Source organism: Falco punctatus (genome assembly GCF_963210335.1).
Source record: "Falco punctatus genome assembly, chromosome: 4".
Classification (NCBI taxonomy): Eukaryota; Metazoa; Chordata; class Aves; order Falconiformes; family Falconidae; genus Falco; species Falco punctatus.
In genome coordinates, this window is record NC_137583.1 from 32,887,255 (window position 1) to 32,910,884 (window position 23,630).

The 23,630-nt window shown below is 35.8% G+C and overlaps 1 protein-coding gene across 7 annotated transcripts in view; it reads right to left on the reverse strand.

Annotated features, from left to right (window-relative positions):
* TRRAP (transformation/transcription domain associated protein) overlaps positions 1–23,630 on the reverse strand; it is a 97,282-nt gene that overhangs the window by 58,653 nt on the left and 14,999 nt on the right. For 5 of the 7 annotated variants that reach the window (XM_080382360.1, XM_080382363.1, XM_080382358.1 and 2 more), the window contains 17 exons: positions 21,399–21,726; positions 21,178–21,275; positions 20,337–20,531; positions 19,636–19,827; positions 17,731–17,896; positions 16,205–16,461; positions 15,119–15,319; positions 12,547–12,725; positions 11,278–11,477; positions 10,284–10,501; positions 9,958–10,155; positions 9,027–9,287; positions 7,851–8,012; positions 6,507–6,603; positions 5,950–6,071; positions 4,650–4,820; positions 3,828–3,896 (listed from right to left, as the gene is read on the reverse strand). In XM_080382360.1, coding sequence (XP_080238486.1) covers positions 3,828–3,896; positions 4,650–4,820; positions 5,950–6,071; positions 6,507–6,603; positions 7,851–8,012; positions 9,027–9,287; positions 9,958–10,155; positions 10,284–10,501; positions 11,278–11,477; positions 12,547–12,725; positions 15,119–15,319; positions 16,205–16,461; positions 17,731–17,896; positions 19,636–19,827; positions 20,337–20,531; positions 21,178–21,275; positions 21,399–21,726 — 3,114 coding nt within the window. The remainder of the gene's footprint in view (positions 1–3,827; positions 3,897–4,649; positions 4,821–5,949; positions 6,072–6,506; positions 6,604–7,850; positions 8,013–9,026; positions 9,288–9,957; positions 10,156–10,283; positions 10,502–11,277; positions 11,478–12,546; positions 12,726–15,118; positions 15,320–16,204; positions 16,462–17,730; positions 17,897–19,635; positions 19,828–20,336; positions 20,532–21,177; positions 21,276–21,398; positions 21,727–23,630) is intronic. The other 2 variants (XM_080382362.1, XM_080382364.1) reach the window with 1 other exon arrangement.

Here is a 23,630-nt window from a genome sequence, read left to right on the forward strand (position 1 = left end):
ATATTACCAGCTAAACATGTAAAAACAGTATCACATACCCTACCTTTTTTTTTCCCCTTCTATATTAGCGTAGCCAGCAACCAAATGCAAAGGTTTAACATACATATAGCATCTACTTACCAGAATGTACGGAGAAAATTGATTTTGTGAAAGCCTGCCCTTCCCCCCTTGTAACATCATGGTTTAATTTTATATTCTTTGTCAGTATAGTGGTGTTTTACAGATAAGAGCTAAACACTATTTAATGATAATGGTGATGGGGAGTTATGGAGTGCTCACTGCAGTACACCAAGTGGCTCATACATCAAAAAGCCAGTTTAATTTCTCATACACACCCTGCAACCCCAGACTAGACACAAAGAAAAAGACAGACAGCTTTCTCACAGCACTGTTCAGTATATCTCGCAAACAGCTGATTACTTCAAAGAAATGTCAGTTCTGTTCTTCCACTAGGTATTAAATTCTTCTGAAGTTCAAAATAATTTTGTGGGTTTCTTTCAGTGTAATTTAAATGGGCACTATATTTCAGTTGAGTGTGAATTTCCTTCAGTAAGAAAAGGGAAAGGAAAAAACCCAAACATCCACCCTCACCATCCCTCTGAAACTGAATTCTAGTACGCATTATACAAAAGAATATTACCAAGTGCACTGCATCTCCTCAACTGAATTTAGAAACAAAGTATTAGGCCCCACTCCTTAAACATGATCTGCCTAGACAGATCCCCACAAAACTACTCTCATGGATTGAAGTGCAGCACTGAGAACGCATATAAAATCTTTTGAAAGTACGTATGCCTTCACAGAAACTAAAAATCCTGCTCTTCCTAGTACAAACATGCTTAACATGCTTAACATCCTTAACAGCAACGTTATCAAAACAGCTCTGCCACAGACAAAGAGAAGACAATTCACAGCACTGCACTCAAAGGCACAATGCACTCTGCCCAAAACACAACAATTGAACTAACAAACCACAATTAAAAAGAAAGGAAAAATAAAAAATAAAAACAAGCGAACAAAAAAACCCACAACAACAAAGAACTTCCTGGTGCCTCCACTGAGTTTCTCACCTCTACCCCCTCCGCGGCAGGCTGAACCAAAACAGAAGTCACAGCATGAAAAGAAAATGCCCACAAAAATATCAAATAAATTAACAAATCAGGATATGCTATTCTTCAGGCTGCAGACAGAAACTGACTTCAGGAGGGTTATTTTCTCATCTCAGACTGAAAGAACGGAAACAATGAGCATCTCCCATGCTCTGAATTGCTCTCCTAAGAATTAGGATGGAAAGCATCCTTTTTTCTACTCGTATGTTGTTTAGACATAGCTTCTCAAATATTTATACTGAATAAAAAGATAGTAGAGATTATCAAGTCAGAGGAAACAATATTTTAGCATCTTCAAAGACAAACTGGTGCAACATCAGTTATGAAACCACTTTCAATGCTTGAACTACCAAGCTATAAAGTCCTTCTGACAGACTGTAAAGCAGAATTTCCACTGCGGTGCCACTGTTCACAAGCCGGACGGTCAGAGGCAACCAACTATTCAAAACTTTTGTCAATTCCCAGACATGACCTAAAAAATGCCTTTCCCTGGGGAGACAGGGAAGAGAAAAAGAAGGGACTTAAATCAAAGATTTCATTCATTGAGCAAATGGATTAAATCTTAAACGCTGCTTAATATGTTCTGGTTTAATTTGTTCATTTCTCTAAACAGCCCAGTTACAGCTCAGGAACAGAGTAAGACTGTCAAAATTATTTAGGTGAACGGAGAACTTCGTTATTCTGGCATCAATGTGGATCTTCACAATAGCTGTTAATTATAATGCAGCATTTTTAACAGAGATGTCTGAAGTTCTTTGTTTGCCTAGAACTGCCATTTACGTGTGAAAACTCATTCCACAGACTTTCAGAATGTTTCATTTAGCAGCCTTGCTGACTAGCCATTGCCTGCACTGTGCCGGAGCACTGCACACCACCACCAGCAGCATCATCAAATGGCACCTTCATAAAGTGCCAACGGAAAAAAATGAAAACACTTTACATCAAAAAAGTTATCGTAACAGTGTTCTCTACTGTTTCAGCTAGCAAACACAAGGCTTTCCTGACCAATTCCATTCTCCACAGCATGCCTACCATCTCCTAGATCTAATCGCTCACTCACTCAGTCTGAACGATGAAACCTACTCCAGTACACTCCCCAACATTGCTTTTAAGTGATTACCACAGATTTTTGAATCTCACTATGGACAAAAAGAAATCGCAGTATGTGAAAGGCCAGCTACAGCAACTTTGACCACCAGTTCCGCCATCCCAGTTTTCCCACATTTAGAAGGTACAATTACAGAAACAGCACACTGTACATACGGACATGCAAACACAGACTGTCACAGCAATGGTATTAAGACCACACTGTCTGTGCCTTCCTTCAGTTTCCTAGAGTTTTTATTTTTAAGGAAGCTTTAGAGCAACAACTGGGGGGAAAAAAGTAGTATTTCAAATCAGCTTTGCAGTCACGCAATTCTATTTGAAAATGTTTCCATAGACTTCTCTCCTCTCTCAAGATGCGACAGTAGCTTCCTTCTGAAGAGTCTGGTGTGCACCTCACCCTCAACATACCTAGGTTTTAAACCAACACTAAGAAAACATTACAGGTTTAGAGGAGACTGAACACACAACTACATATAAAACATCAACCGAAAACATTAAAAGCAGAAGAATTCACAATTCAATGTGAATTAGGGACAACTAAAAACTGTTCTGGAGGTGTCACACTGTGGTTTAAAAGACTATTGCTATAAAAAGATCTGCAAGGTATCTGTATTCACCACATTTCAGGAAAAGTGAATCCCAAAATAAGAATATGAAGGCCTTAGAACTACTCCGATCTGAATAAATTCTGTTTAACTTAAAAACATAAGAAACAAATTCTACTCCATTAAAGAACATCTAGGTCAAATACAAAGCAATGACCTAATTCAGATTTAAAAGCTCTCCTTGCAATGACAGCAGAGAGTACTGAAAAGCCATTAAGCCATTTCCATGTTTTGAGGGAAATAAAACACCAATCTAATTTCATTCCAATTTGAAAAACAAAGACATGAACAAAATTCCTGCCAATTTTTCCTAGTCAATAATAAGTCTCAACACTTAATGTAAGTTATTAATAAAATCTTAATAGAATTATGGGACTTCCGGTAATCTACGTGAAACTACACTGAAGCAGGAATTGCCCTCAGTACCATATTGCCAAGAGCACACAGCGTAGTCATTAAGCTGTGCTATTTTCCATTTGTAAGAAAATTGATCAGCTTCCCACAGCTCACCGTTAAGGCCACTAGTACGGATAGGAGAGAGATTTTAATGTGATTTTAACTGGTAAATATTGAACTTGGTTTTCAAAAATTAGATTTAAAATTAACTAGGATTATATCATTATTCTGTATAATTGTCAGAATACTATGTTATGAACATCAAACATATTAGTGAAAAGAGAGGGATTATGCTGCTGAGCTCATCAGCCATTCCAATGAAGAACAGATTTCTAAGCAGAAAATCCTAAGTAAAAAAAAAGTAAAAATCATTGAGCTGTTCTCACACCAACCTGTAAGGAACAGGCTTGAAAGTAAATTGTCAGCAGATAAGAAGCTCCTCTCGCTAAGATTTGCATCAAATACTCAATATACATGTAAGTTCATTAGTTTGTAACAAAACATAAGTATGTAATCAGTTATGAAAATATTTACAACTGAGTTGTGTAATTCCAAAACATTAATACTATTTATTTATTGTCTTCCCACATGAAAGCATTCATTAACTTACATTTCCATCACTCCGTTGTCCACCTTTGTGTGTAATAACTACAACTTCCATCCATTTACGCAGGTGTTGCTATAAAGACAGGATAATTAGTATTGTTCTAATTATACTGTTCTATTTTAGCAAGTGACAGCATATGCTACAAGAAAAGCAGCAACAGAGGCAAAAACGATTGAAGGAAACAAAAGGCAAAATGATTATTTATTTTCACTCCCTCAGATTAAAGAGTTCACTGTTGCAAAGTCCTCTCCATATTCAAGAAAGTAGGGGTTAAAAGAGTACGTACATTAAAAGTCAGAAAAATCTGAAGTCTGATAGACTTACAATTTGTAATTATTTGCTTGATATGTATGCATTTAAACATTTAAATATCACTGGAAACGGATAAAGAATTCACATACACAGCTTAAAAACTGCGAATAAGAAGGGCAATACCTTCCACCACTTTATAATTAGCACACTAGGAAGTAAAATATATTTTCAAGGGTTTCCTTAGTATATTATGCTGCTGGCACCTTGTTTAAAGATAAACTTGTCCAAGCAGACCTTAGCATAATCAGTCTTCGCTAAAAAAAAAAAAAAAAAAAAAAAAAAAAAGGTATCCTAACTTTCTGGTTTAGCAGCTCTTTAGAAATTAAGTCAAAATATTTAAAAGGATATTTTTTTTCTATTAACTGTGAAACAAAAATCTTTTACTTCCAATATATACGCTGAGCCAGTACTGAATTGTTTGTTGACTCTTCAACAATACAAATGTAAGCTAAAAAAAAAAAAAAAAAAAAAACGTTCTTCTGGAAGACCTAAAGAAAACTTGAATGAGCTTACCATCATCTGATCGCAGAATTTATCATTAAAAGAGTTTGGAAAAAGTCTAGTGACAGATGTCAGACGATTCACAACGTTCAGTGTCAGACTTCGATAGTCTCCCAACATCATAAGCAATGGTCTCATGTGTGTATGAATTTGATCAACTTCTATGGTTGCTCCTTCCAAGAACTGCAAGAGAGTATAGGATTAAGATACAGACGGAGAGGGGACTTTATTTTAAGAAGCTTGCACAAAAGTAATTCCACTAAATTGATTTTTCTTCTTTTCATTTGTATTTTTAAAATGCAATAGTTTAAACAATGTTTATTGCCCGAAATACATATAGTGGCAAGATGGATTTGGGAAGCACTTAAGCATTTCTGACACACAGTAGGTTATTCCATAAAATAATCAAGTAGGAGATGTTAATTACAGATGGATTGAAAAACTGCTACAGCTCTAAGTTCAGCTATAAACACTGCTTTATTAAGAACTGCCTGTGAATCTGGCTGAAGGCAACAGAGCAAATATTCCCTGTTATATGCCAGTCAATCTACACATCATTACAAGGAGGTCAGAAGGATATTTTTTTTTTGTTTTCTGTCTTTATAAGAATGGTATTAAAAACTTGCTAAACGAGAATTAGGCATACCTACTGGACAACAAACCACGATGAGAGAATATCCTTTTCACCATCCTTCCAGGGTTTTTTAACACAATAACCTAGCATCCACAGAATAGATAGTGTAATGTAGCACCACACAAGGATGCCGATTCTGACCTTAACCAGTACAGCCAGTCCTGTTCGTTAAGGTTAACTGCCATACTGCGATGCAGAGTCTAATCCTGCTGTATTGCTTACTTTTCCAAAACCAACTATGAGGTTTCTACCACTTCTTTTGGGAACAAAAAAAAGAAACATGAGAAAAGCTTTTACACTAAAGCCAGGCATGCACATTTCCAAAACTGCTAGGAAGGACCAACACTGTTTACTTTAGAAAAGAAGATACATTTACAAAGACCCAACAAACAGAAAGACCAAAAGACGGGACAGATGGAAAGATTGAAAGACTTACCATGGTCCTTGTCCAAGAGCTTATAATGCTTAATTTCAACCAGAAGAAATTTTTACGGTTAAGTTCAACCCCCCCCCCCCAAACCACATCTGACCAAAACATAATTATAGTGGTGTCACTAACAAAAACTTAACAGAGCAGCCATTATTTCCCATAGAGAACTTTCCCAAGAAGCTTTCTAACAAGAAAGTAAAGCAGGGAGAACAATGGCCTCAAAAGCAATACTGGTTTAATATACTAACCTTTCTCATGCACGCTTCTCCTGCCTCCTGCAGTTCATTATTTGTTGAATTAAGTGCCTTGAAAAGTGCAGCAATGATTTTCTCTCTCGACTGAGGCAAGTAATTGCAGGCAGCTAGAGCATCTGCGAATATCAAAGTAAATTTGTTCTCTTTGTTAATTTCAAAAGAGAGGGGGAAAAATCCCTAATTCTACAGTTCTTCTCTTTAAGTTTCTTTTATTGCATCTCAAATTACAGACAGCTAAAGCATAGCATGCTTTGCCAAAAGCAACAGACATCACAAAACAGTAAAAGAATGGAAACTCTATTAACAGTGTTCTAAAGTTTTCTTAATACTGTATAACATAATTAGTCTAAAAATATTTGGGGCTCATTTCAGAAACTAAGTACCAGCCATTAAGAAAGCAGCGATACTTTCCCATTATTCTCTCCATTAAACTGTGTCCTCTAGAGAGCAGTCATCAGTCTTCAAGCGCTCAAGTTTTCTGCTGATCTTGGGAAGAAGACTGCCCATTCTCACAAAGACACACCAAATTTTGTTTAGGAAGTTTTACGTACTTAAGGCTGCAATCCGAAGAGGTACAAGCGATGGAAGACTTTTGTAACAAGGTAGTTTCATTAAGGCAGCATCTTCAGCCTCACACAGATTTAGCAACTAGGGAAAAAAATAAACAATCATTTTAGCATAGCACTGTGAATCATGGTTGAAACAGTATTATCAATTACATTTTGAGTCTTGTTTCCTCAAACAGCCAAGTTTACACAGAGTAATCAACCTCCAAATTTCACCAACAGGCCAAAATTATACTCAAAACTAGGGTATAAGTCCCCATGAAAACTGGTGGTTATCCAGAGGCAAGAGAGTCCATTAGCACTGCCAACACAGAAAAGTCAGGCAAAAGTTAGCCATATTGCATTTTTTTGGCCAATACCTAGGTGGTCTATCTGCAAACAGGCTGCTCATACAATCAAAGGTCTACAGAAAAACTTGCCTCCTGAATGGCAGTAATAATACTGCAAATACGAGGAGCAGGGCAAGAGGGCAGAAGATTAATAGGGAGAAAACGTGCTGAAAATGTCTCCATGAATTCTAAAGCTCATGGGTCACTGCCCAGAGGCTCTCCTCTTTGCAGGCGAGTATTTTCAATATATGTATATGGGTTTTTATATATACACACACACACACACACACACATATATATAAAACACTGCACAGGTTGAAACAAAGTCATGCAAGTTGACAATGTCCAGGTTGCACCTATACTCAAGAACACTTAACACTCACATTCACAATACCAATGTATCACTCTCACTTTTACAGACATTTTTTCACCTACAGCACATTGTCTTCATCTTAAGTCAAAACCAGAGGATCCTCTGCATTGACAACTATACCCCACACCTGCTTTGTTAATTGCTATTACTGTTGGTATCAAAGACCTTCTAAATTCACATCTGGACAAGACTGCTAGGAAACCAAGGGACTAGACAGTTTCTCTCAGTTAAATCTATATGCTAGTTTTATACCTGATTTTACTCAAAGTGTTAGAGATGCAAAAAACTTTAACAAACTGTATCTATGTTTTGGTGGTACAACAACTTATTTTATGTACAGTGTATTTCTTAAATAAGACCTAAATGTGAAAGTTAGGTCTACTAAACTAGGAGTAACACCAAAGTTCATTTAATATATTTCACACACATTAGAACACCCTGCTTAGCTCAGAGCTATTACATCGTAGGTAAAGGCAGACCTCAGCTCACATTTCAAAAGGTAAATTCTTAACATTTCAGTGAAAGTTTAAAAGACACAGAGAAAAATATGTATTTTTAACAAAAAGTTCTAACACCATCACTACTGAAGTATCTACATTAAAATATGACAACATAAAAAGAAAGTACCTCTGTGTAGAAAACCTTGTGTTCCACCACATTTAGATCCATTGTAAACAATCGGGGTTGCAGGGTTGTGCAAAATGTATTTCCCTCCATCAGGCCAATCTGGGCATTTGCAGGTTGATGCCTAAGTAAATGCTTTTTAGGAGGAACCATGTCTTGGAGAACCTACACAGCATAGTTTAGATTACTGAATTAGCAGCCAATTCAAATGACCCCACAGACCTAGCCACTAAGTCGTCATTAGTCATGGATGCAAGTTTCTATCGTGGTTCTAGATGTAACTCTTTAGAAATCACTAAGCAAGAAGAAAAGTATTTCTCCAAACTAATTTATTTCACAGTAAGTTAGCAAAACAACTCAGTATCTGTAATTACATTACATATCATTACAGAATATGTAATACATATTCTCTGTGAGCAGATCTATGATACTTATTAACTTCACATAACGTCATAAACAACAAAGAAATTCGTAGACTTAGACATTTCAAATGTTCGGCTCAGGAAACAAGAATATTTTAAGCTCCTAAAACATCAGAAAAACTAAAACATTCATGCAATTTTTTTTCCATTACACCAACTTCTCACTGTCCTCCATAAACACCTTTAGCAAAATAAGGTATGAATTAGAGGAGGCTCCTCTGTATGTTCCCAAACTACAACAATGACACCTATAGTTTCATACCTTGTGGTGGCCCTTATGGCTTATGTATGTTTTTACCTGTCTGTCAAGAGAATGAATGCTATTACCTTTAACAATATTCAGCAAGAAGTTATTTCAACCAGCTTTGATCTTTATAGTCTCTTTCTGGATAGGGCAAGACACAGCAACATGCCTCACATTTAGAAAGTAACACATAACTGAGGTTCAAAATGCAGTATCCACCTGGCCTAGCCTATGTCTGATTGGTGGTAGGACAAGCAGTCCATAATTTCGGGAAGTAAATCAACCTGAAGACACTATAAACACTGGCTAAGTAGTCAGGCGTAGCCTGTACGAACCTCTATACTACCCCAGCCACAGTGTATTTTAGAACAACGAAATCTAGCAAATGACAAACACATGCTACCAAAGCACTAAGAACTTAATTCACTACTGTGAGAAAACATACTCGGAAAAGCATTTTGCAAATCCAAATGGGTAAACAGCTTTAAACTCCCTTCCAGTATTTCTGCTCACCTCTTTATGTGGCTCCATAATCACCGTGACACTTTTTCCAGTGACTTGTGCAAGTACCTGCAATGAATGCATGGCCTGTTTTCTCACAGTAGAGTTTGGAGAAGTTACTTCTCGAACAAGGTCATGTGTTACATGATGGAAAGACTTTTCCTGTGCTGCTAGGATTTCTTCTGTTTTTTCTTCATCTTTTAAAGGAGTTGCACATCTAATCAAAAGCTGTTCTAACGTGGTCTTTGCCATAGCAACTGCTCCATTGGAAACCTAAAGTATTATAGATCATTTTTATTAAATAAGTACAGATCTAAGATCAGAAATCTACACACTACTCATCAATGAACTTGGCATCTGATTTTGATCAATCCTCTGCAAATGGCTAAAACATTTAAGCTTAAACAGAACACGTATTATTCAACTAGTCTTCCCACCAATCATTCCAGAACTGTGAGCTGCAACGCAACGCAATTTCATAAACAAACTCAGGCACTGGAACCCTTGGCAATACTGTCACCATATGATTCACAACTGAGAAAAGGTCAAGCAGCTGACTCTCTAGGTATCTATAACTACATACAGCTTTTTTGTAAGATGAACAGCTTTCAAACTAGACACAGAAAGAAGAAAAAACCACAGTGTTTTTCATGCAAGTGACAGCAACTCTAGTGTTCCTTCACTGATCTGTACATCTCTACGCTGAAAGAAGCAAGTGTAATTCCAACAACTTTGGCAAAGTTATGTGGAAAAAACAGATGTAATTTGTAACTTCGTCTTAAGGTTTAAGTAAAAATTACTGAAATTCACTCCTATCTATCACAGATACAATACATTCTTAAGTTAAGTAAAATCAAAATTAGCAAGAGTTCTTCTGTTCTTAAATTCACACAGATTGTTTTTTCCCCCCCTCACTATTTGATATAATTCATTCATTAAATACCTCTCCAGTTAGATCCATCATAACAAAGAGAAGCGCCTTCAGGAAAGTCTGCTGGTTCTGGAGGACCCAAATTAGCGGCAGTCGTTCCATAAGAAATTTAATTGACACAACACCTCCTAGTTTAGCATACCAAGCTTGTTCATAACAGCAAGCACATAAACGTTCCACAATATATGAAAACAAGGGAAGCTGACAAGCCTGGAAACAAAGAAACGTATTAGTTTGCTTCTTCAGCTCACTGGTAGTCTCCAAAATTTTAGAAGCAAAATTCTATTAGCTGAAATTAAGATCATTTAAACATATATATTTAAAACAGAATATATTACCCTTTCCTTTGAACCCAAGATAATACTCGCAACATCAAATATCACTGCTAGAGCCACCTCTCCGATTTTGCAGAGTTCCTTCTCCTCATATGCCATGCAGATTGCTATGGCATCAATAAGCACCAAGGGATCCATGCCTTTTGACCCATTTTCTTCACTATGAAACATGGCTGTGCTAGGCTGGCTTCCAACCTGGTAGCACTGTAGCAAAAAAGGACCTGTAATTTGTATTGGGGGGACAAAAAGGGGGAGAGGAGAGATAAAACAACGTATATTTCCATATGAACAGTCTTTCAATTACATATTACTACTGTTCTAACTAGCTCATGGCAAAACCAGCAAGGACTGTGTCTATTTGCATATAAATGGATTGTAAAGCATTCTTCACACTTTGAAGAAAAAAAATTACTACATCTACTTGTATATTTTCTTCTATGCACTAAACTATGCACTGCAAGAAGATTTAATTAAAATGAAGAAGCACAAAAATTCAAGTTACGTTAATGTGACAACGAAGTGTGATATGCTTATAGTATGTCTTTTCCCAAATTACTTGTCATACAGTACAACTGCAAACAAAAAGTTTTATTCATAGATATGAGCCACAGCAGCGCTCCAACTTTTACTTGGTTCCTCTGATGGTCCTCCAATACCACAAGTAAAAACAACCCAATTAAAGACCATCTGCAAAAGTAACTGTGTATATCAAGTTACACAAATGCTCTGGAAATATAAACTGTTCCAAGTTGTAATTATTTCATTTGATGTAGCATTTTAGAAGTATTTTTAGGTTACTAATTGTTTTTTAAAGCTTGCTTAATGATTTTTTACTGCTCAAAAGAATTAAAATGTAATTCAGCCATCAAACAAAACACAACGTATCTACCCAGAAGCAACTGCAATATCATGACTTTCTTAAAATAAATTACTATTAGAAAAAGTATAAACTTCTCCACCCTCTGACGCCAGTCCACACAATCTCTATTCCACTTACCACATTGCTGAGCAACTGCCACCATTGTGTAATGGCGGATTAAGCTGGCTACAAAAGGCAGAGCGCTAGGTCTCAGGTCTTTGATGACTGCTGACATGAATGCCCCTGTCAATGCCTGTTCAAACGTTTTACGAGCTGGAGTATCCTGGGCTTTGTACCGATGTGAAATAATCACACTGGGTATGGACTTCTCAGTAAAGCTGAAAGACAAAATTAAGGTTGCTATAATCCTAAACTGCAGTATTGGCAGCTCAACCATGAGCACTGTCAAGTACTTGATTTTTGCTCTCGATATCTAAATTCTCACCTCATGTTGTCCCCTCATTTTGATAGAGCTAGACCAGTTCACTTGGTCCGTATTAATTTTGTCAGCCACTGGTCTCAAACATGATGGATAGCTCAATTTCATCAGGAACATTTAAAGCAGTGGTTCAGAAGAAGCCATGTATATTACAAATAATAGGTATACAGGCATCACACTGCAACTCAATTACAGAATGTCATTTTCAATATTTTGACATTTTTCCCTTTTTTAAAATGACATTTGATTTTAATCTTGAAAGATTGAAACATTATTTATCAAATCACTGCCCAACAAAACCTATTCACTGCAAAACTATATTTACGTCAAGTCTAACAAGTCCAAATTATAAAAGCTACTATACTCTTTAGTTACGTACACTACACTGCAAGTCAAAGTCAGCACACTCTTTGTGGGCAAAGACGTCAAAGTTGTCTAAAAGCAATAAACTCAATAAGTAACAATGACTAAAACTGTATAAGATGTAAAAAATTTCCATAAAAAGCCCCTACACTAAGACAAACAAGGTTATGTGTGTGACTACGCTACAGTCTGGTCACTAAACGAAACTCAATTTTTATCTCTTTCACTTTAGTAAAAAGTCAGATGAACACACAAAATGTCACAATCAATGTTAATCTTTAAACCACAATTAAGCACCAGAATATTCCAACTACTTAAATAAAATAAGCTAAAATTAATTTAAAAAATTTTTTGAAGTCTGATCATATGTAACAGATAATACATTGGACTGTGATGAGAGGAAGAAAACTAAAGCATGAAACATTAAAAAATGTTATTGGCGTTACACAGTGTGCTGACAAAACCCCTCTTATTGCGAAGTCCTGCAGTGATCTAGAAGGAAGCAGGATAAACCAGTAGGTAAAAATCCCATGAAGAATGCACTGCCTAGACTAACCACTGTCTCTATATTAAGTTGTTCTAAAGACACTATAAATTTTACATACACATTTATGTTTAAAGAATTGTCATACTTGGGATGCGCAAGAAGTTGATATAATGCGTGCTTATTATCATCCAGGCTCATCATAGCTACTAAAAAACACTTGATTACTTCCCATGCTTGCCTCCGGTAATACGGTTCTGTGTTAGCACTCTTCAAACAGTCCAGAGCAGTCTCAATTGCCTGTAATGAAAACAAGACAGGCAGTAACCAAACACCTCTTGTTCTTAATATTTACAATTAGGTGATTAATCAAGGGAACAGCATCTTTAATACATATTAAAAGTAACTATAAAAGTATGTACAATTTGGACTGCCTAAATTAAGAAATGCAGAGAATGCCTGAGCGTGTGGACTGGAAACTATTATGGCATGTGCTGTGCTTTTATAAATGCAAAGTTTCAGGGCAGACACATTTATTTCTGCAGTCAGAAAGCATTTGAAGTCATGAGTGAGTTACACCTTCATTCTCTCTCCCCATCTCAAGAAAATTTTCTTCACCTTCCCTCCAGCAATAATTGCTGTTCATAATCCCCATACACTGCAGGTATACAACGCATTTATACACATATATAAATGGTATCAAAAACTGTTCTATCTTACAAATTACTTTGTTGTATTTTTCCATGCAAATTAAGAGCCACATCATACATGATGAAATGTACCTGTCAGCAACTTCTAAACACCGTTTAACTTAATGGGAATAGCACTCATTTTCCTTTGCAAGATTTAATACATTTGAGAATTCAAATAATCGCCTAAAATATGAAAGCAATGAAAATGGAGGGTACATCTTTTAAGAAAAATTTCTATTTTGCATATACATAAACACAGCTAGACACTTTTTATCCTTCCCCCCCCCCCCCCCCCCAAAAAAAAAAAGGAAGAAATTAAAAACAAATGAGACAAGCTTTAAGTAAAAAAAAAAGTAAGAATTGTTTTGGAGCACGCAAAATAAGGAATTTCAATACTTGATCAACTGTTAATAAAATCTAACCATACGTGCTTGAAGAGGATTATGCAGAAAAAGGCTTTCCTATAAAGTGGGCATTTTCCTTCTTTGAAAGGAAAACTATCTCTCTACTCACTGACTTAACTGTCATCCCATCACTGTTTGAATAAATTTATCAGCACCTCAATGAAAAGAACAATGAGTTTTACACAGACCATAGAAGTCTACCAAAGCACTGAAAGAAAACATGGATTTCTCATTTTCACTTTATTCCACGCCTTTCAATTTGACATTTCCTTTTTATAGATACAAAGTATTCAACAGATAACATTGTCAGTCAACACCAAGAAGCTGAAGACTGTTCCATATCATTAACCAACATGGATGTATAAATACTTCAGAAAACTTGGTTTAAATTAAACCTAGTGGGATAGGAAAATGTCAGCAATTACAGTATCTGTATGTGTTCAAGTCATCAGTTTCAGTACAGAGGAGCAGCTGATCTGCATTTTAAATATCATTTTTCCAAGCTGTTTTTAAGCCTGTTGGCTGTACGAAGCCATAGAGAGCCAGCTGCCTGTAAAGAAAATTGTTTACTATTTTCAGATCATACCTACTTATGAAAGTGAAATTGAAAAGGTACGTATTAAAACTACAGGCCAAATTAACTCAGATCCAGCTTCACTTTCAGATCCCAAGAGTTAAGACACAGATTAGACTGCTGTAATTAGTGAGACCTAAGTACTTGTGATGCATTGACGTGGTCGGATGAAAGCCAGTACAAGTACAATGTGGTTTTGCAGCTGTAAGTGGTACTTACCCAACCTAGAGACAACAAACAAAACCAAATCTCTGGAGTTGTTATAATAATCAACTCTGAAGAATTTCTACAGTAAGTTTTTGGTACGCTTCAAAAAGAAAATAGTGAGGTTTTAGAGTAGATTTCTGCTCCTAATCTAAGCAATACACCAAAAGTTAGGAAGGTGAAAAAAAATGCACAGAAAGCATTTACTTGTGCCACTTTAGTTCCCTATCCTATCATTTTGTAAAAGTGGAAAAGCATGTTTAAACCTATTATTTCAGGGGTGACATATAAAACGGTTTAAAGGGAAAATAAAGAAAGCACAAGTTGGCAAGCTTCTGCTAATTTTGCATGTCAAAATGAAGCAAGAAGTTAGCGTAGATCCACCTGCCTTACACAGAGACTCTCAACTGAGCATTATGTGGTAAAAATGCAAAAAAACTCTTTGCAGTCATTTCCAAAATGTTTTATCCTTTACCTGCCAAGTAAAGCAACTCAAAAATTATTTGAAACAAAAACAAAAAAAGCATAAGCGAGTTTAGATTATTTTTTTCTATTACAACATAGATTAATTAGAAATCTCTTTGTCTAACTGAAGGAATATTAAAAAAAAAAAAAATCAGGTATGCAAGAGATCCTAAAACCTACTTCTCAATTGTGTAAATTCTGTAATACAGATATTCATTAACTCATATCTGGAACTGGCAGACATACCGCATATTTTATCAAGGTTTCAGAAGCAAACAAGCTTCCAAAAAGTCTGTAATAAAAGAAAATTGAGTAAAATAGTTTCTCAGCACAGAAAATAACTTAAGCCCTTACCTTTTCCATTGGGAGCTGAATGGATGCTTTACAGTCTGAAAATTCAATTGTAATACTGGGTCCTTGAATTTCTGTGACTACATATTGTAGTTTCTGCGATTCCTTTAACATCTTCCTGTTACTTCCACCAAATTTACCAAGTACACGATAAGCCACATGAGAAATACTGTCTGCAGGATTGCGCAGTGTACGCCACAAAGCCTGTAAGTATTTTAAACATTACGTGGTCAGGCCAGTCACACTTCATAATTTTTCAAGTTGTGATGTAAAAAAAAAAGTCAAGGAAAACGCTTATTATTATGTCTGGGTAACTGATCCTGCATAACCCCCAGAAAATATTTATCTATATTGAATAAAAGCAGTCTCAATTTGCAACCAATCAAGCGCTTGTTAACAAGGTTGTCCTAAATGCAGTTTTAGATGAGATTACTGTGATCGGCTACAAAATCTTTGCCACACTGAAATGAAGTTTCACATTTATGGCTAATATTGAACAACATTATGAATTCTTAAAAAGAAAAAAAAAAAAAAAGGCAGGCCAGTTAAGGCCGAAGTGAATTAACCTCAAAATGCTAGATTTTAAATATAAAAAGCAAATGAAGTAAGTATTATATTTAAAGGATAAAGCATATGCAAGCACTGTATTAGGGGAAATAACCACATTTAAAACATTGTTCCGAATTTCAACCACATCATCTTCACTGTATATGTAAGACTTCATATAGCTGTCAATCATGACACGCTGAAGGTAATTAGCTTTTCTCGTTTTTAAAAAAAATTAATGAATTGTAATCATTTTCTGTACCAGCTCATCTTAAACACAGTAATACTCTTGCTATTTGAGTCCCAAGTCTTAACTTCAACCCCTTAACAGGAGGTATAGAAGAAATTATTAATTCACTTTTAAATTTCTCAGAGTTCTCAGTTTAGCAGCACAACACCAACTGGCCTTTGACATACAAATCAAACTGTATGGTTCTCATGACAGAGTTTTCAAGTTTTTATAACCAAAGGTTCACACACATTTCTAATAATATTTAGCGAATCAATGACCTCTTGTGGTCTAATGGGAAACCACACGTTTACCTGCATTAGCTCAGCTCGCACTGGCTGAATGTGATCATACAGAAAGTCTGGCTGCAAATTATCCACACACAATTCCAGAGTTCTTAAGCCTTGGCTAACCAGGGTCTGAGATCCATTCAGAGCTGACACCAAGGGATCCATCAACATCGGCAGATAAGGCAGTAATGAGCTCAAACGAACCGGCACAGTGAGGCAGAGCTCTACAAACAAGTCTTTCATGTGTTGTTTATGAAGGCCACTTTGCAACATATTAAGTCCTGAAAATGATTGGTAGTGTTATACACTCAAAAGGAAAAAGACAGTCCATAGCTTATTGTTAAAAATTGGTATTTCCTAAATTCAAAATAACCTGACATCTTTAAATTCTGTAAAGCTTATAGCTCTCTAAATAACATATTTACAAAATTCAGTATCATCCATAAATATAACTTACATCTAAGGATGTTATGCAGCAAATGCTTTTGCAGGTACATGCATACACAAAAAAAATCATCTATGAATATTCCAAAATTTAATACTAGATTCAAGAAAGTAGCATTTGAATACAGGGGATGAAAACCAGAAAAAGATTATTTGACCCAAACCTCAGCCTTGTTATCAACAGAAAAAAAAAAAAAACCACACAGAACAAACTGTTTCTGAAGTGTCTGAAATCCTGAAAAGTAGCATTAAATGAGTTCAAGTACATTCACTGCCCCATACAGACCAAACACGTTCCCCAACTTATTTTTCTCCCCATCCAGATTTTATATATTTCATAAGCCTAGCTAGCACTTCTACAGCGACATATATTTTACATAGTGATTTACAAATAATATACATATTTGCTAACTACAATAAAAATTGCCCCTACAGCTGTAGATGGGAACCACAGAATTGCACATTCCTGGCATTGTTCCCACCAGCTTGTCCTCAGGTTTAAGTAGTTCTCCACATTTCCTTGCTCACCTTCAGTATCCCTGGAACACAGTCCTTACAAGCACATATCCTCAATTAATCAACCCGATTGTTTTTTCCATTTCTTTTTGCAAACTGGCACTACTTGTGTTTATTATGCACTCGCAGGTGCACTGACACACCCTCAAGTACAGAACCACCAGAGCTCATCTGTAAGGTCCTCCCCACAAAACTAGTGATGGCCTGGCAACACTGCTTCTCCTATTACTTTTACCCCTCAATGCTTTACGCTAACAAAGCAAAAAATTTAAAAAAACAAAATAAAAAAAAACAAAAAAACAAAAACCCCATAACCAACCAAAAAAACCCAACCAACAGCCCCACAATGAAAAGCAGAAAAACAAGCAGCAGAAATTGTGAAGCAGCCAAAACTATGGAGCCTGAAGCAGCTGACAGTAAATGAAAACAAGCCACATTCAAGATAATCAACTGCTAAGCTCAAAATAAGAACCTACTTGTCAGGGTTAGGGCTTCAGTTTAAGGGTTTTTGAATTACATAACATAACTTATTACTACTATTTACACAAAAAGATCAGAAACTGGGGAGGGGAAAGAAGGTATTGCTCTACCTTGCAGTAAGTTTGGTAACAGCGGCAAGAATTCTTGATATAACAGATCGTGACTGCCTCCTCCGATAGATCTGAACAGTGCTCTGAGCAGCAGGAAATAGTTGTAAGGCTCTTTGGCAGTCTGTGCAAGTTCCATAGAGCTGTTCACAATCTTGTGCAAATGTGGCTAAAAAAAAAAAATATGCTTTAAGATTAAAAATGATCGATTTTATCATCATCAGGCAGAGTTTAGCATGAAACAAGTTTTTCAGATAAAAAACCTTCCGCTATTCCAAGTACTACAACATATGCTGATTTTATACCGCTGTTGAAGAATTGTTGAAAAGTAAACCTGTATTTGAACGGTATCAAGAACCTAGAGCACTGTTTAATTAGTTAAACCCTGCTTTCATATTAGCCAAATGATCAATTCTGCTTGCTACTTCCAGCAATAACTTCATTAGAACAACGAAAAATACTGTAAATCTGACACAATGAAAAATATTTGCTCCACAGAACCTAGGGACGTGTAGCAGAAATCAGAAGAAGTGTCAGAATGACAAGAGAAGACATTTCACAATATTAATTTACTACTGATCTAATTTCATCACTAATTCTTCATTTTCGTGAATGCTAAAATTTTACTTTGAAAGCAAACTTTTACAAGTAAAAAAACAGCTATGAAACTGGTGGCCTTCAGAACAGAGGACATCAACAGTTTGCAAGAATCATTAAAAATAATTGATAAAGACAAGGATTCTCACGGATCAGGGACAAACAGTGACACAATGCTGGATTTTATTAACATCCAAAAGCTTTCTATACTGCTATGCAAATACTGCAAATAGCCTTCATCATTCGATTAAATTGTCTACCCAAGGCCCGTATCATCAATCCTGTGGAAACAAAACAAAAAAAACACCACCCCAAAAAAAACACCCACAACAGAAGCATCAGACTGTGAAGGTAGTAAATCGCACTCTTTAAATTGTATTTGCAGCTTATAAAATCCTAATGACCTTGATTCTGATGACAAACTAGAAGAATTTAAGCAAGATTATATGAATATTGGTTCATACTACTTATGAATATTCCTTCATATTACTTTTATCTTTCAAAGAATCTGGAAACTAGTAGTCCCTACTCTGTTCTGCACAGAAAACTGAACTAAACTTACTGTAACAAATCATTCAGCACTGAAACAATTATCACACAGTTACCTGTATCAGAAATGTTAAGTTGGAAGAAGAGAAATAGAGAGAAATTATGAGAGAAGGAGCAGCATTCAGTTATTTCTGGATATAGGCAGCTGTTACTTTTATGATTAAAAACACACTAGCTTCAAGCTCAGTATTTCTAACCTCACTTAATGATGACCTCATCAACATAAATAGATCCTTGGAATACACAGGCAATATGTTGTCAATAGAAAAAGAATAGCATTCCTTAACCTAGACTTCTTAAAAGCACAGAAATAACTGACTCGAGAGGTACATGTCATCGAATATGACATGAATGAACAAGATTCACGAACACACAAAAAAGTGATTCCAGTCTAAGCAAAAGTCTTAAATTAATATGGAAACAAAGGGGAAAAAACATGCAAGAAGATAAGCATATCCTGACCATGAAGTTACACAGGTCTGTGGTAATCCTAATCAGGCCACAAGCACGTATCAGTCATTAATACTCAGAATTAGTACGTCACTTTATAGTTTCAAATATGAAGCAAACGTTCACAGAAACTATCTCATAAATAAGGCAATGTACTGGGCATTTAGAAAAAATGGAGATATATCACTAACAGTGGTTCAAACACGAAAACACTATGAAATGTTAGTGTAAAACAAAATTTCTTCACACATCTGAAGAACGTATTAAGTCAAAACAGATATTTTTTTTATTTTTAACACAAATGACCTTTACCTTCAGCATTTGTTCGTTTTCAGCTGCAAATAGTGAAACTGAGCCAAAGACTAACTTGAACAGCTTGAGATACAGATTGGAGAGTTCCACATTAGAGCCCATTTCTGGCAGCCGATCCAGAAGATACTCTACCAAAATCGTTGCAAAGAGGGCAGAGGTAGTAGGGTTTGCCAAGAAGGAATTGGCAACAATCTGTAAAAGGAAACCACAAGAGTTATTGTTGCTGTAATGAAAGGAACAGAGGGATAAATGCACTACCAATTGAAAACAAAAAACTAAGACAGATTTCTTTCCCCACCTCGACCGCTACCCAAGTGATTCAGCTTATTCTCAATGGAAAACAAACATGCATATTACTTAGGTATTCAAGTTTAATGTTTATTATAGGACTAGTGTTCTGTAAAACTGCAGAACACTAACACTACCTGAAGAAAAAAAGAACTCCACAATGTTAATACTTTTCAAGAATAAAGTCCATTCGTATCTTCTAAACTGAAGTGCTCATGTTTGTATTGCATCATTTAATCTGGAAAGTTTTTGAAAACCCATCTTTACAAAGTATTTTTATAGACTGCTTCAAATCTTGCATGCTGATTTCAACATTACCATTTATAAACCCAGCCTTGTGTACTTCCAAGGCATAAGCTATTTTTTAAGTGCTCTTTATTATCATCTGAAAAAAGTAAACAAAAACATAATACCTGGAGAGCATAGTTTTTTGAGATTCTCTCCACCATATAAGGAACAGTAGTTTGAAAGATTTCTTTAAAAGTTAAAGGGTTCATCATTGTGAACACACCAGCAAAATGCTCGAGAACTTCCTTCTCCTCTTTCATTCTGACTGTCTGACAATTTGCTACTCGAACATAGGTCTGTCCATTTCCTGCTATTTGGACCTACAGCAATTGAGAAAACACATATATTGGTTACAGAATTTGAATAACTTTTCCCCCACTACTCTTAAAAAAAGGTTTTGGAAAAACCTGATATACTACAGGTTTCACATGCAAGCCCCATACAATTAGAAGTTGGGCCAAGAGCCAACAGTGACAATGAAAATATTAAAATAAAGAGTTTTCAGCACAGATTTTAAAACCATGAAGTCAGGGTGGAAAACAACTACAGCAGGAGATATCACAGTGCATTTCTAAAGTTACGTAATTCCAGATCATGTACATTGGCATTTCATCACTACTTTAACTACAGAACATAAACACAGCCACGTGAATGCTTCAACTGATACAAAAAATATCTCTTTGAAGAAAAGATTTAATCCGCTATGTGAAAGACCATTTTTTTCCAGTCTAACCTGCCTGCATAAACACAGACAATAACAGCGTTAAAAAAATAATTTATTCCTTGCAAGCAATAAGTACTTCAAAATTCATGTAATTTCCTAATAGCTGTGGTCCTGAAGTTGAAGATTTAATGAAAATATACTACATGTGAAATTTGTCTTCTAGCTGACAAACAAATCCTTATTAAAAGATCTAACACACAGTAACTGTATAAATAAGAGTGCTATGCAGCCAGGTTACATACCTGATAAATATCTAAAGCTTGCATTGCATATTTTACCAATTTTATATATATTTGAGTCTCCTTAGGTTGTAACTGCTTATTGGGAATGAACTGTGCTTCTGAAAAAAAAGATAAAGAATAAGACAGTAGTTAACCATTAAAAATACTATTTGCTTTCATGCTAGGGAGTTTTAACTGTAGAATTACAAAAGATAAAAGTAATTAAATAGATGCAGTTTTACCACCAGGAGCTTTGCATGATGTTATGCCCCACGTGATTGTCTTGACACCACAGACCAAAGTTTTTACTAAGCTTCGACAATCTGTGACCTGAAATGTCTGTTTATCTTCTTTTTCTTTCTCCCCTTGTTTTTCAAATACAGGTACTGGTGCAGGGGCCACTGGAGTGGCTGGGGCAGGAGATGGAACAGGAACAGGTGCTGCATTTGCTGCTGTTGGTACTCCAGGTAATGCGGCTTCAGCAGCCCCAAGTTCAGACTGTGGCTTGCATTTTTTAAAAATTACAGAAAGCTGGTACCGTGCTATGGTGTGAAATTTCAGAACAAAAACCTAAGGCACAAAGAGGGAAGGGAAATGAAAAAGCAGGGAGGGGGAAGAAAACAAAAAGTAAGTTTCTTCTTCAAAAATCATTCTGAATTTAGTAATACTAATACTTCAATTCAGCAGACCGAAACCAGTAAGATTTATGACCATTTCTGAAGTCATTCAGATCACTGCAAACATTAAGCGTATCAACAAAGTAGTTTGCTTACCTTTAACAAGTTCCAAGAGTAAAAATATTTGCTGAAAACTAGTAAAACCATCAACTAAAATTGGATCTCTCTACAATTCCACTTAACTTAAAATGAAGAGCTATCTGAATACATTTTTTAAAATAAGACTTAATATTTCAGTCTAAAAATGTGTACTATTAAGCATAAATGCCTCAAATTTTTCAGACCTATTTGTAACATATGTAAGATGTATTCAAAGATGTATTCATTATAGGGTTAAGTTTTAGTTTTATGCAATATATCAGATTTAGAAAGCAATAATCAATCTTGCAGAACAGTCTCCCAACATTCCTGCCACTTGGCCAATACTAAACAAGAGACATATTGTACAAGGTTTCAGTTCAAAATTTTCTGTACTTCCCAGCTTTTAAAGTCTAGATGTACTCAGCTTGCTCAGATATTTCCCAACTACCACCACAGTTCTGTACACCCCCCTCTTCCCTAGATGTATCTTCTCTGAATTCACATATTAATTACAAAACGAACACTTGTTTATCAAATAAAAAACAACTGTGCAACACTACAGATTTTTTTCAAAAAGTAGGGGGAAAAAGCACAAGTTTATTTGGAAGACAACCCTACGAGAAAGCTACTCCAGGACAAGAAATCTGGAATAAAGGTCCCATTACAATGCATATTATCCAGATTTTTCACTTGCACTGTCACTTGTATTTTGTATTTAGGATGAAAGCCATTCCCTAAACTACTGCTACCTTAAGAAAAAAATAAGGTCACAGTTAATACCAAATAATCTGAAAATTACTAAAATGACTAAATCGCTTCCCTGGTGCATTCAGAACCACAACAGGCTGTCAATGACAGAGAAGCGTCAATGATGCAGGGGATCCACGACATTCAGAATTCCTACATCTTCCTTTCCAAAACAACCAGCCATACAGCTTCCTCAGTTATTTTAAAGCATTAACACCAGTTTGATTTAGATTTCAAGCCATGTTCTCGCATCCCAAAATGAGATTATTAAACCAGTATTCACCCTAGAAGTGTTTTACTCTACAATTGAGTGTATCTTCATGTTATGGCAGAAGAAACACTACACAATCTTTTTCCATTAACAACCTGGCTACAGCGAACAGGTATTGCTTCTTCACTTGCACTACACCAGGGAGGCCAGCTTTTCAGGTGCATCCCTGATTTAAAAAAAAAAAAACACGAAAAAAAGCCTCCATATAAAAAAGATCCTTAAAAAGGATCAGTAGGTCCTCAGAGTACAAATATTTCACGTTTTACACATTGTATTGGGCTATGCCGAGGACCTGTGAAATAATCCTCTTTCAGGGTTTAAAAAAAGACAAAACACACACACACAGAAGGCATTAAAGAATACCTTTCTTACATACCCTTAAGCAGGGGTGGGGAGGGAAGATTACAACTAAATTTTAAAAGAAAAATTTAAATAACAATAACAGTTAAGCTACCCCCAGCATCACAGACATCATTTCCTTCTTTGAAAGAAGTCATTGAATGAATAAGCTGAGTTGGCAAAGCATCTCCGCTATACTTGAGAGATGGTCCCTGTTGCACAGCATTTTAAAAACCCTTCTCTGAGGTACTAAAATGAAATACAGTATGCAGACTGTTTCTATATACTCTCATTTCTGAAGAAAGGAGAAAGTAAAATGAGATTGACAACATACTATAAAATAGGATATTCAACTTCTT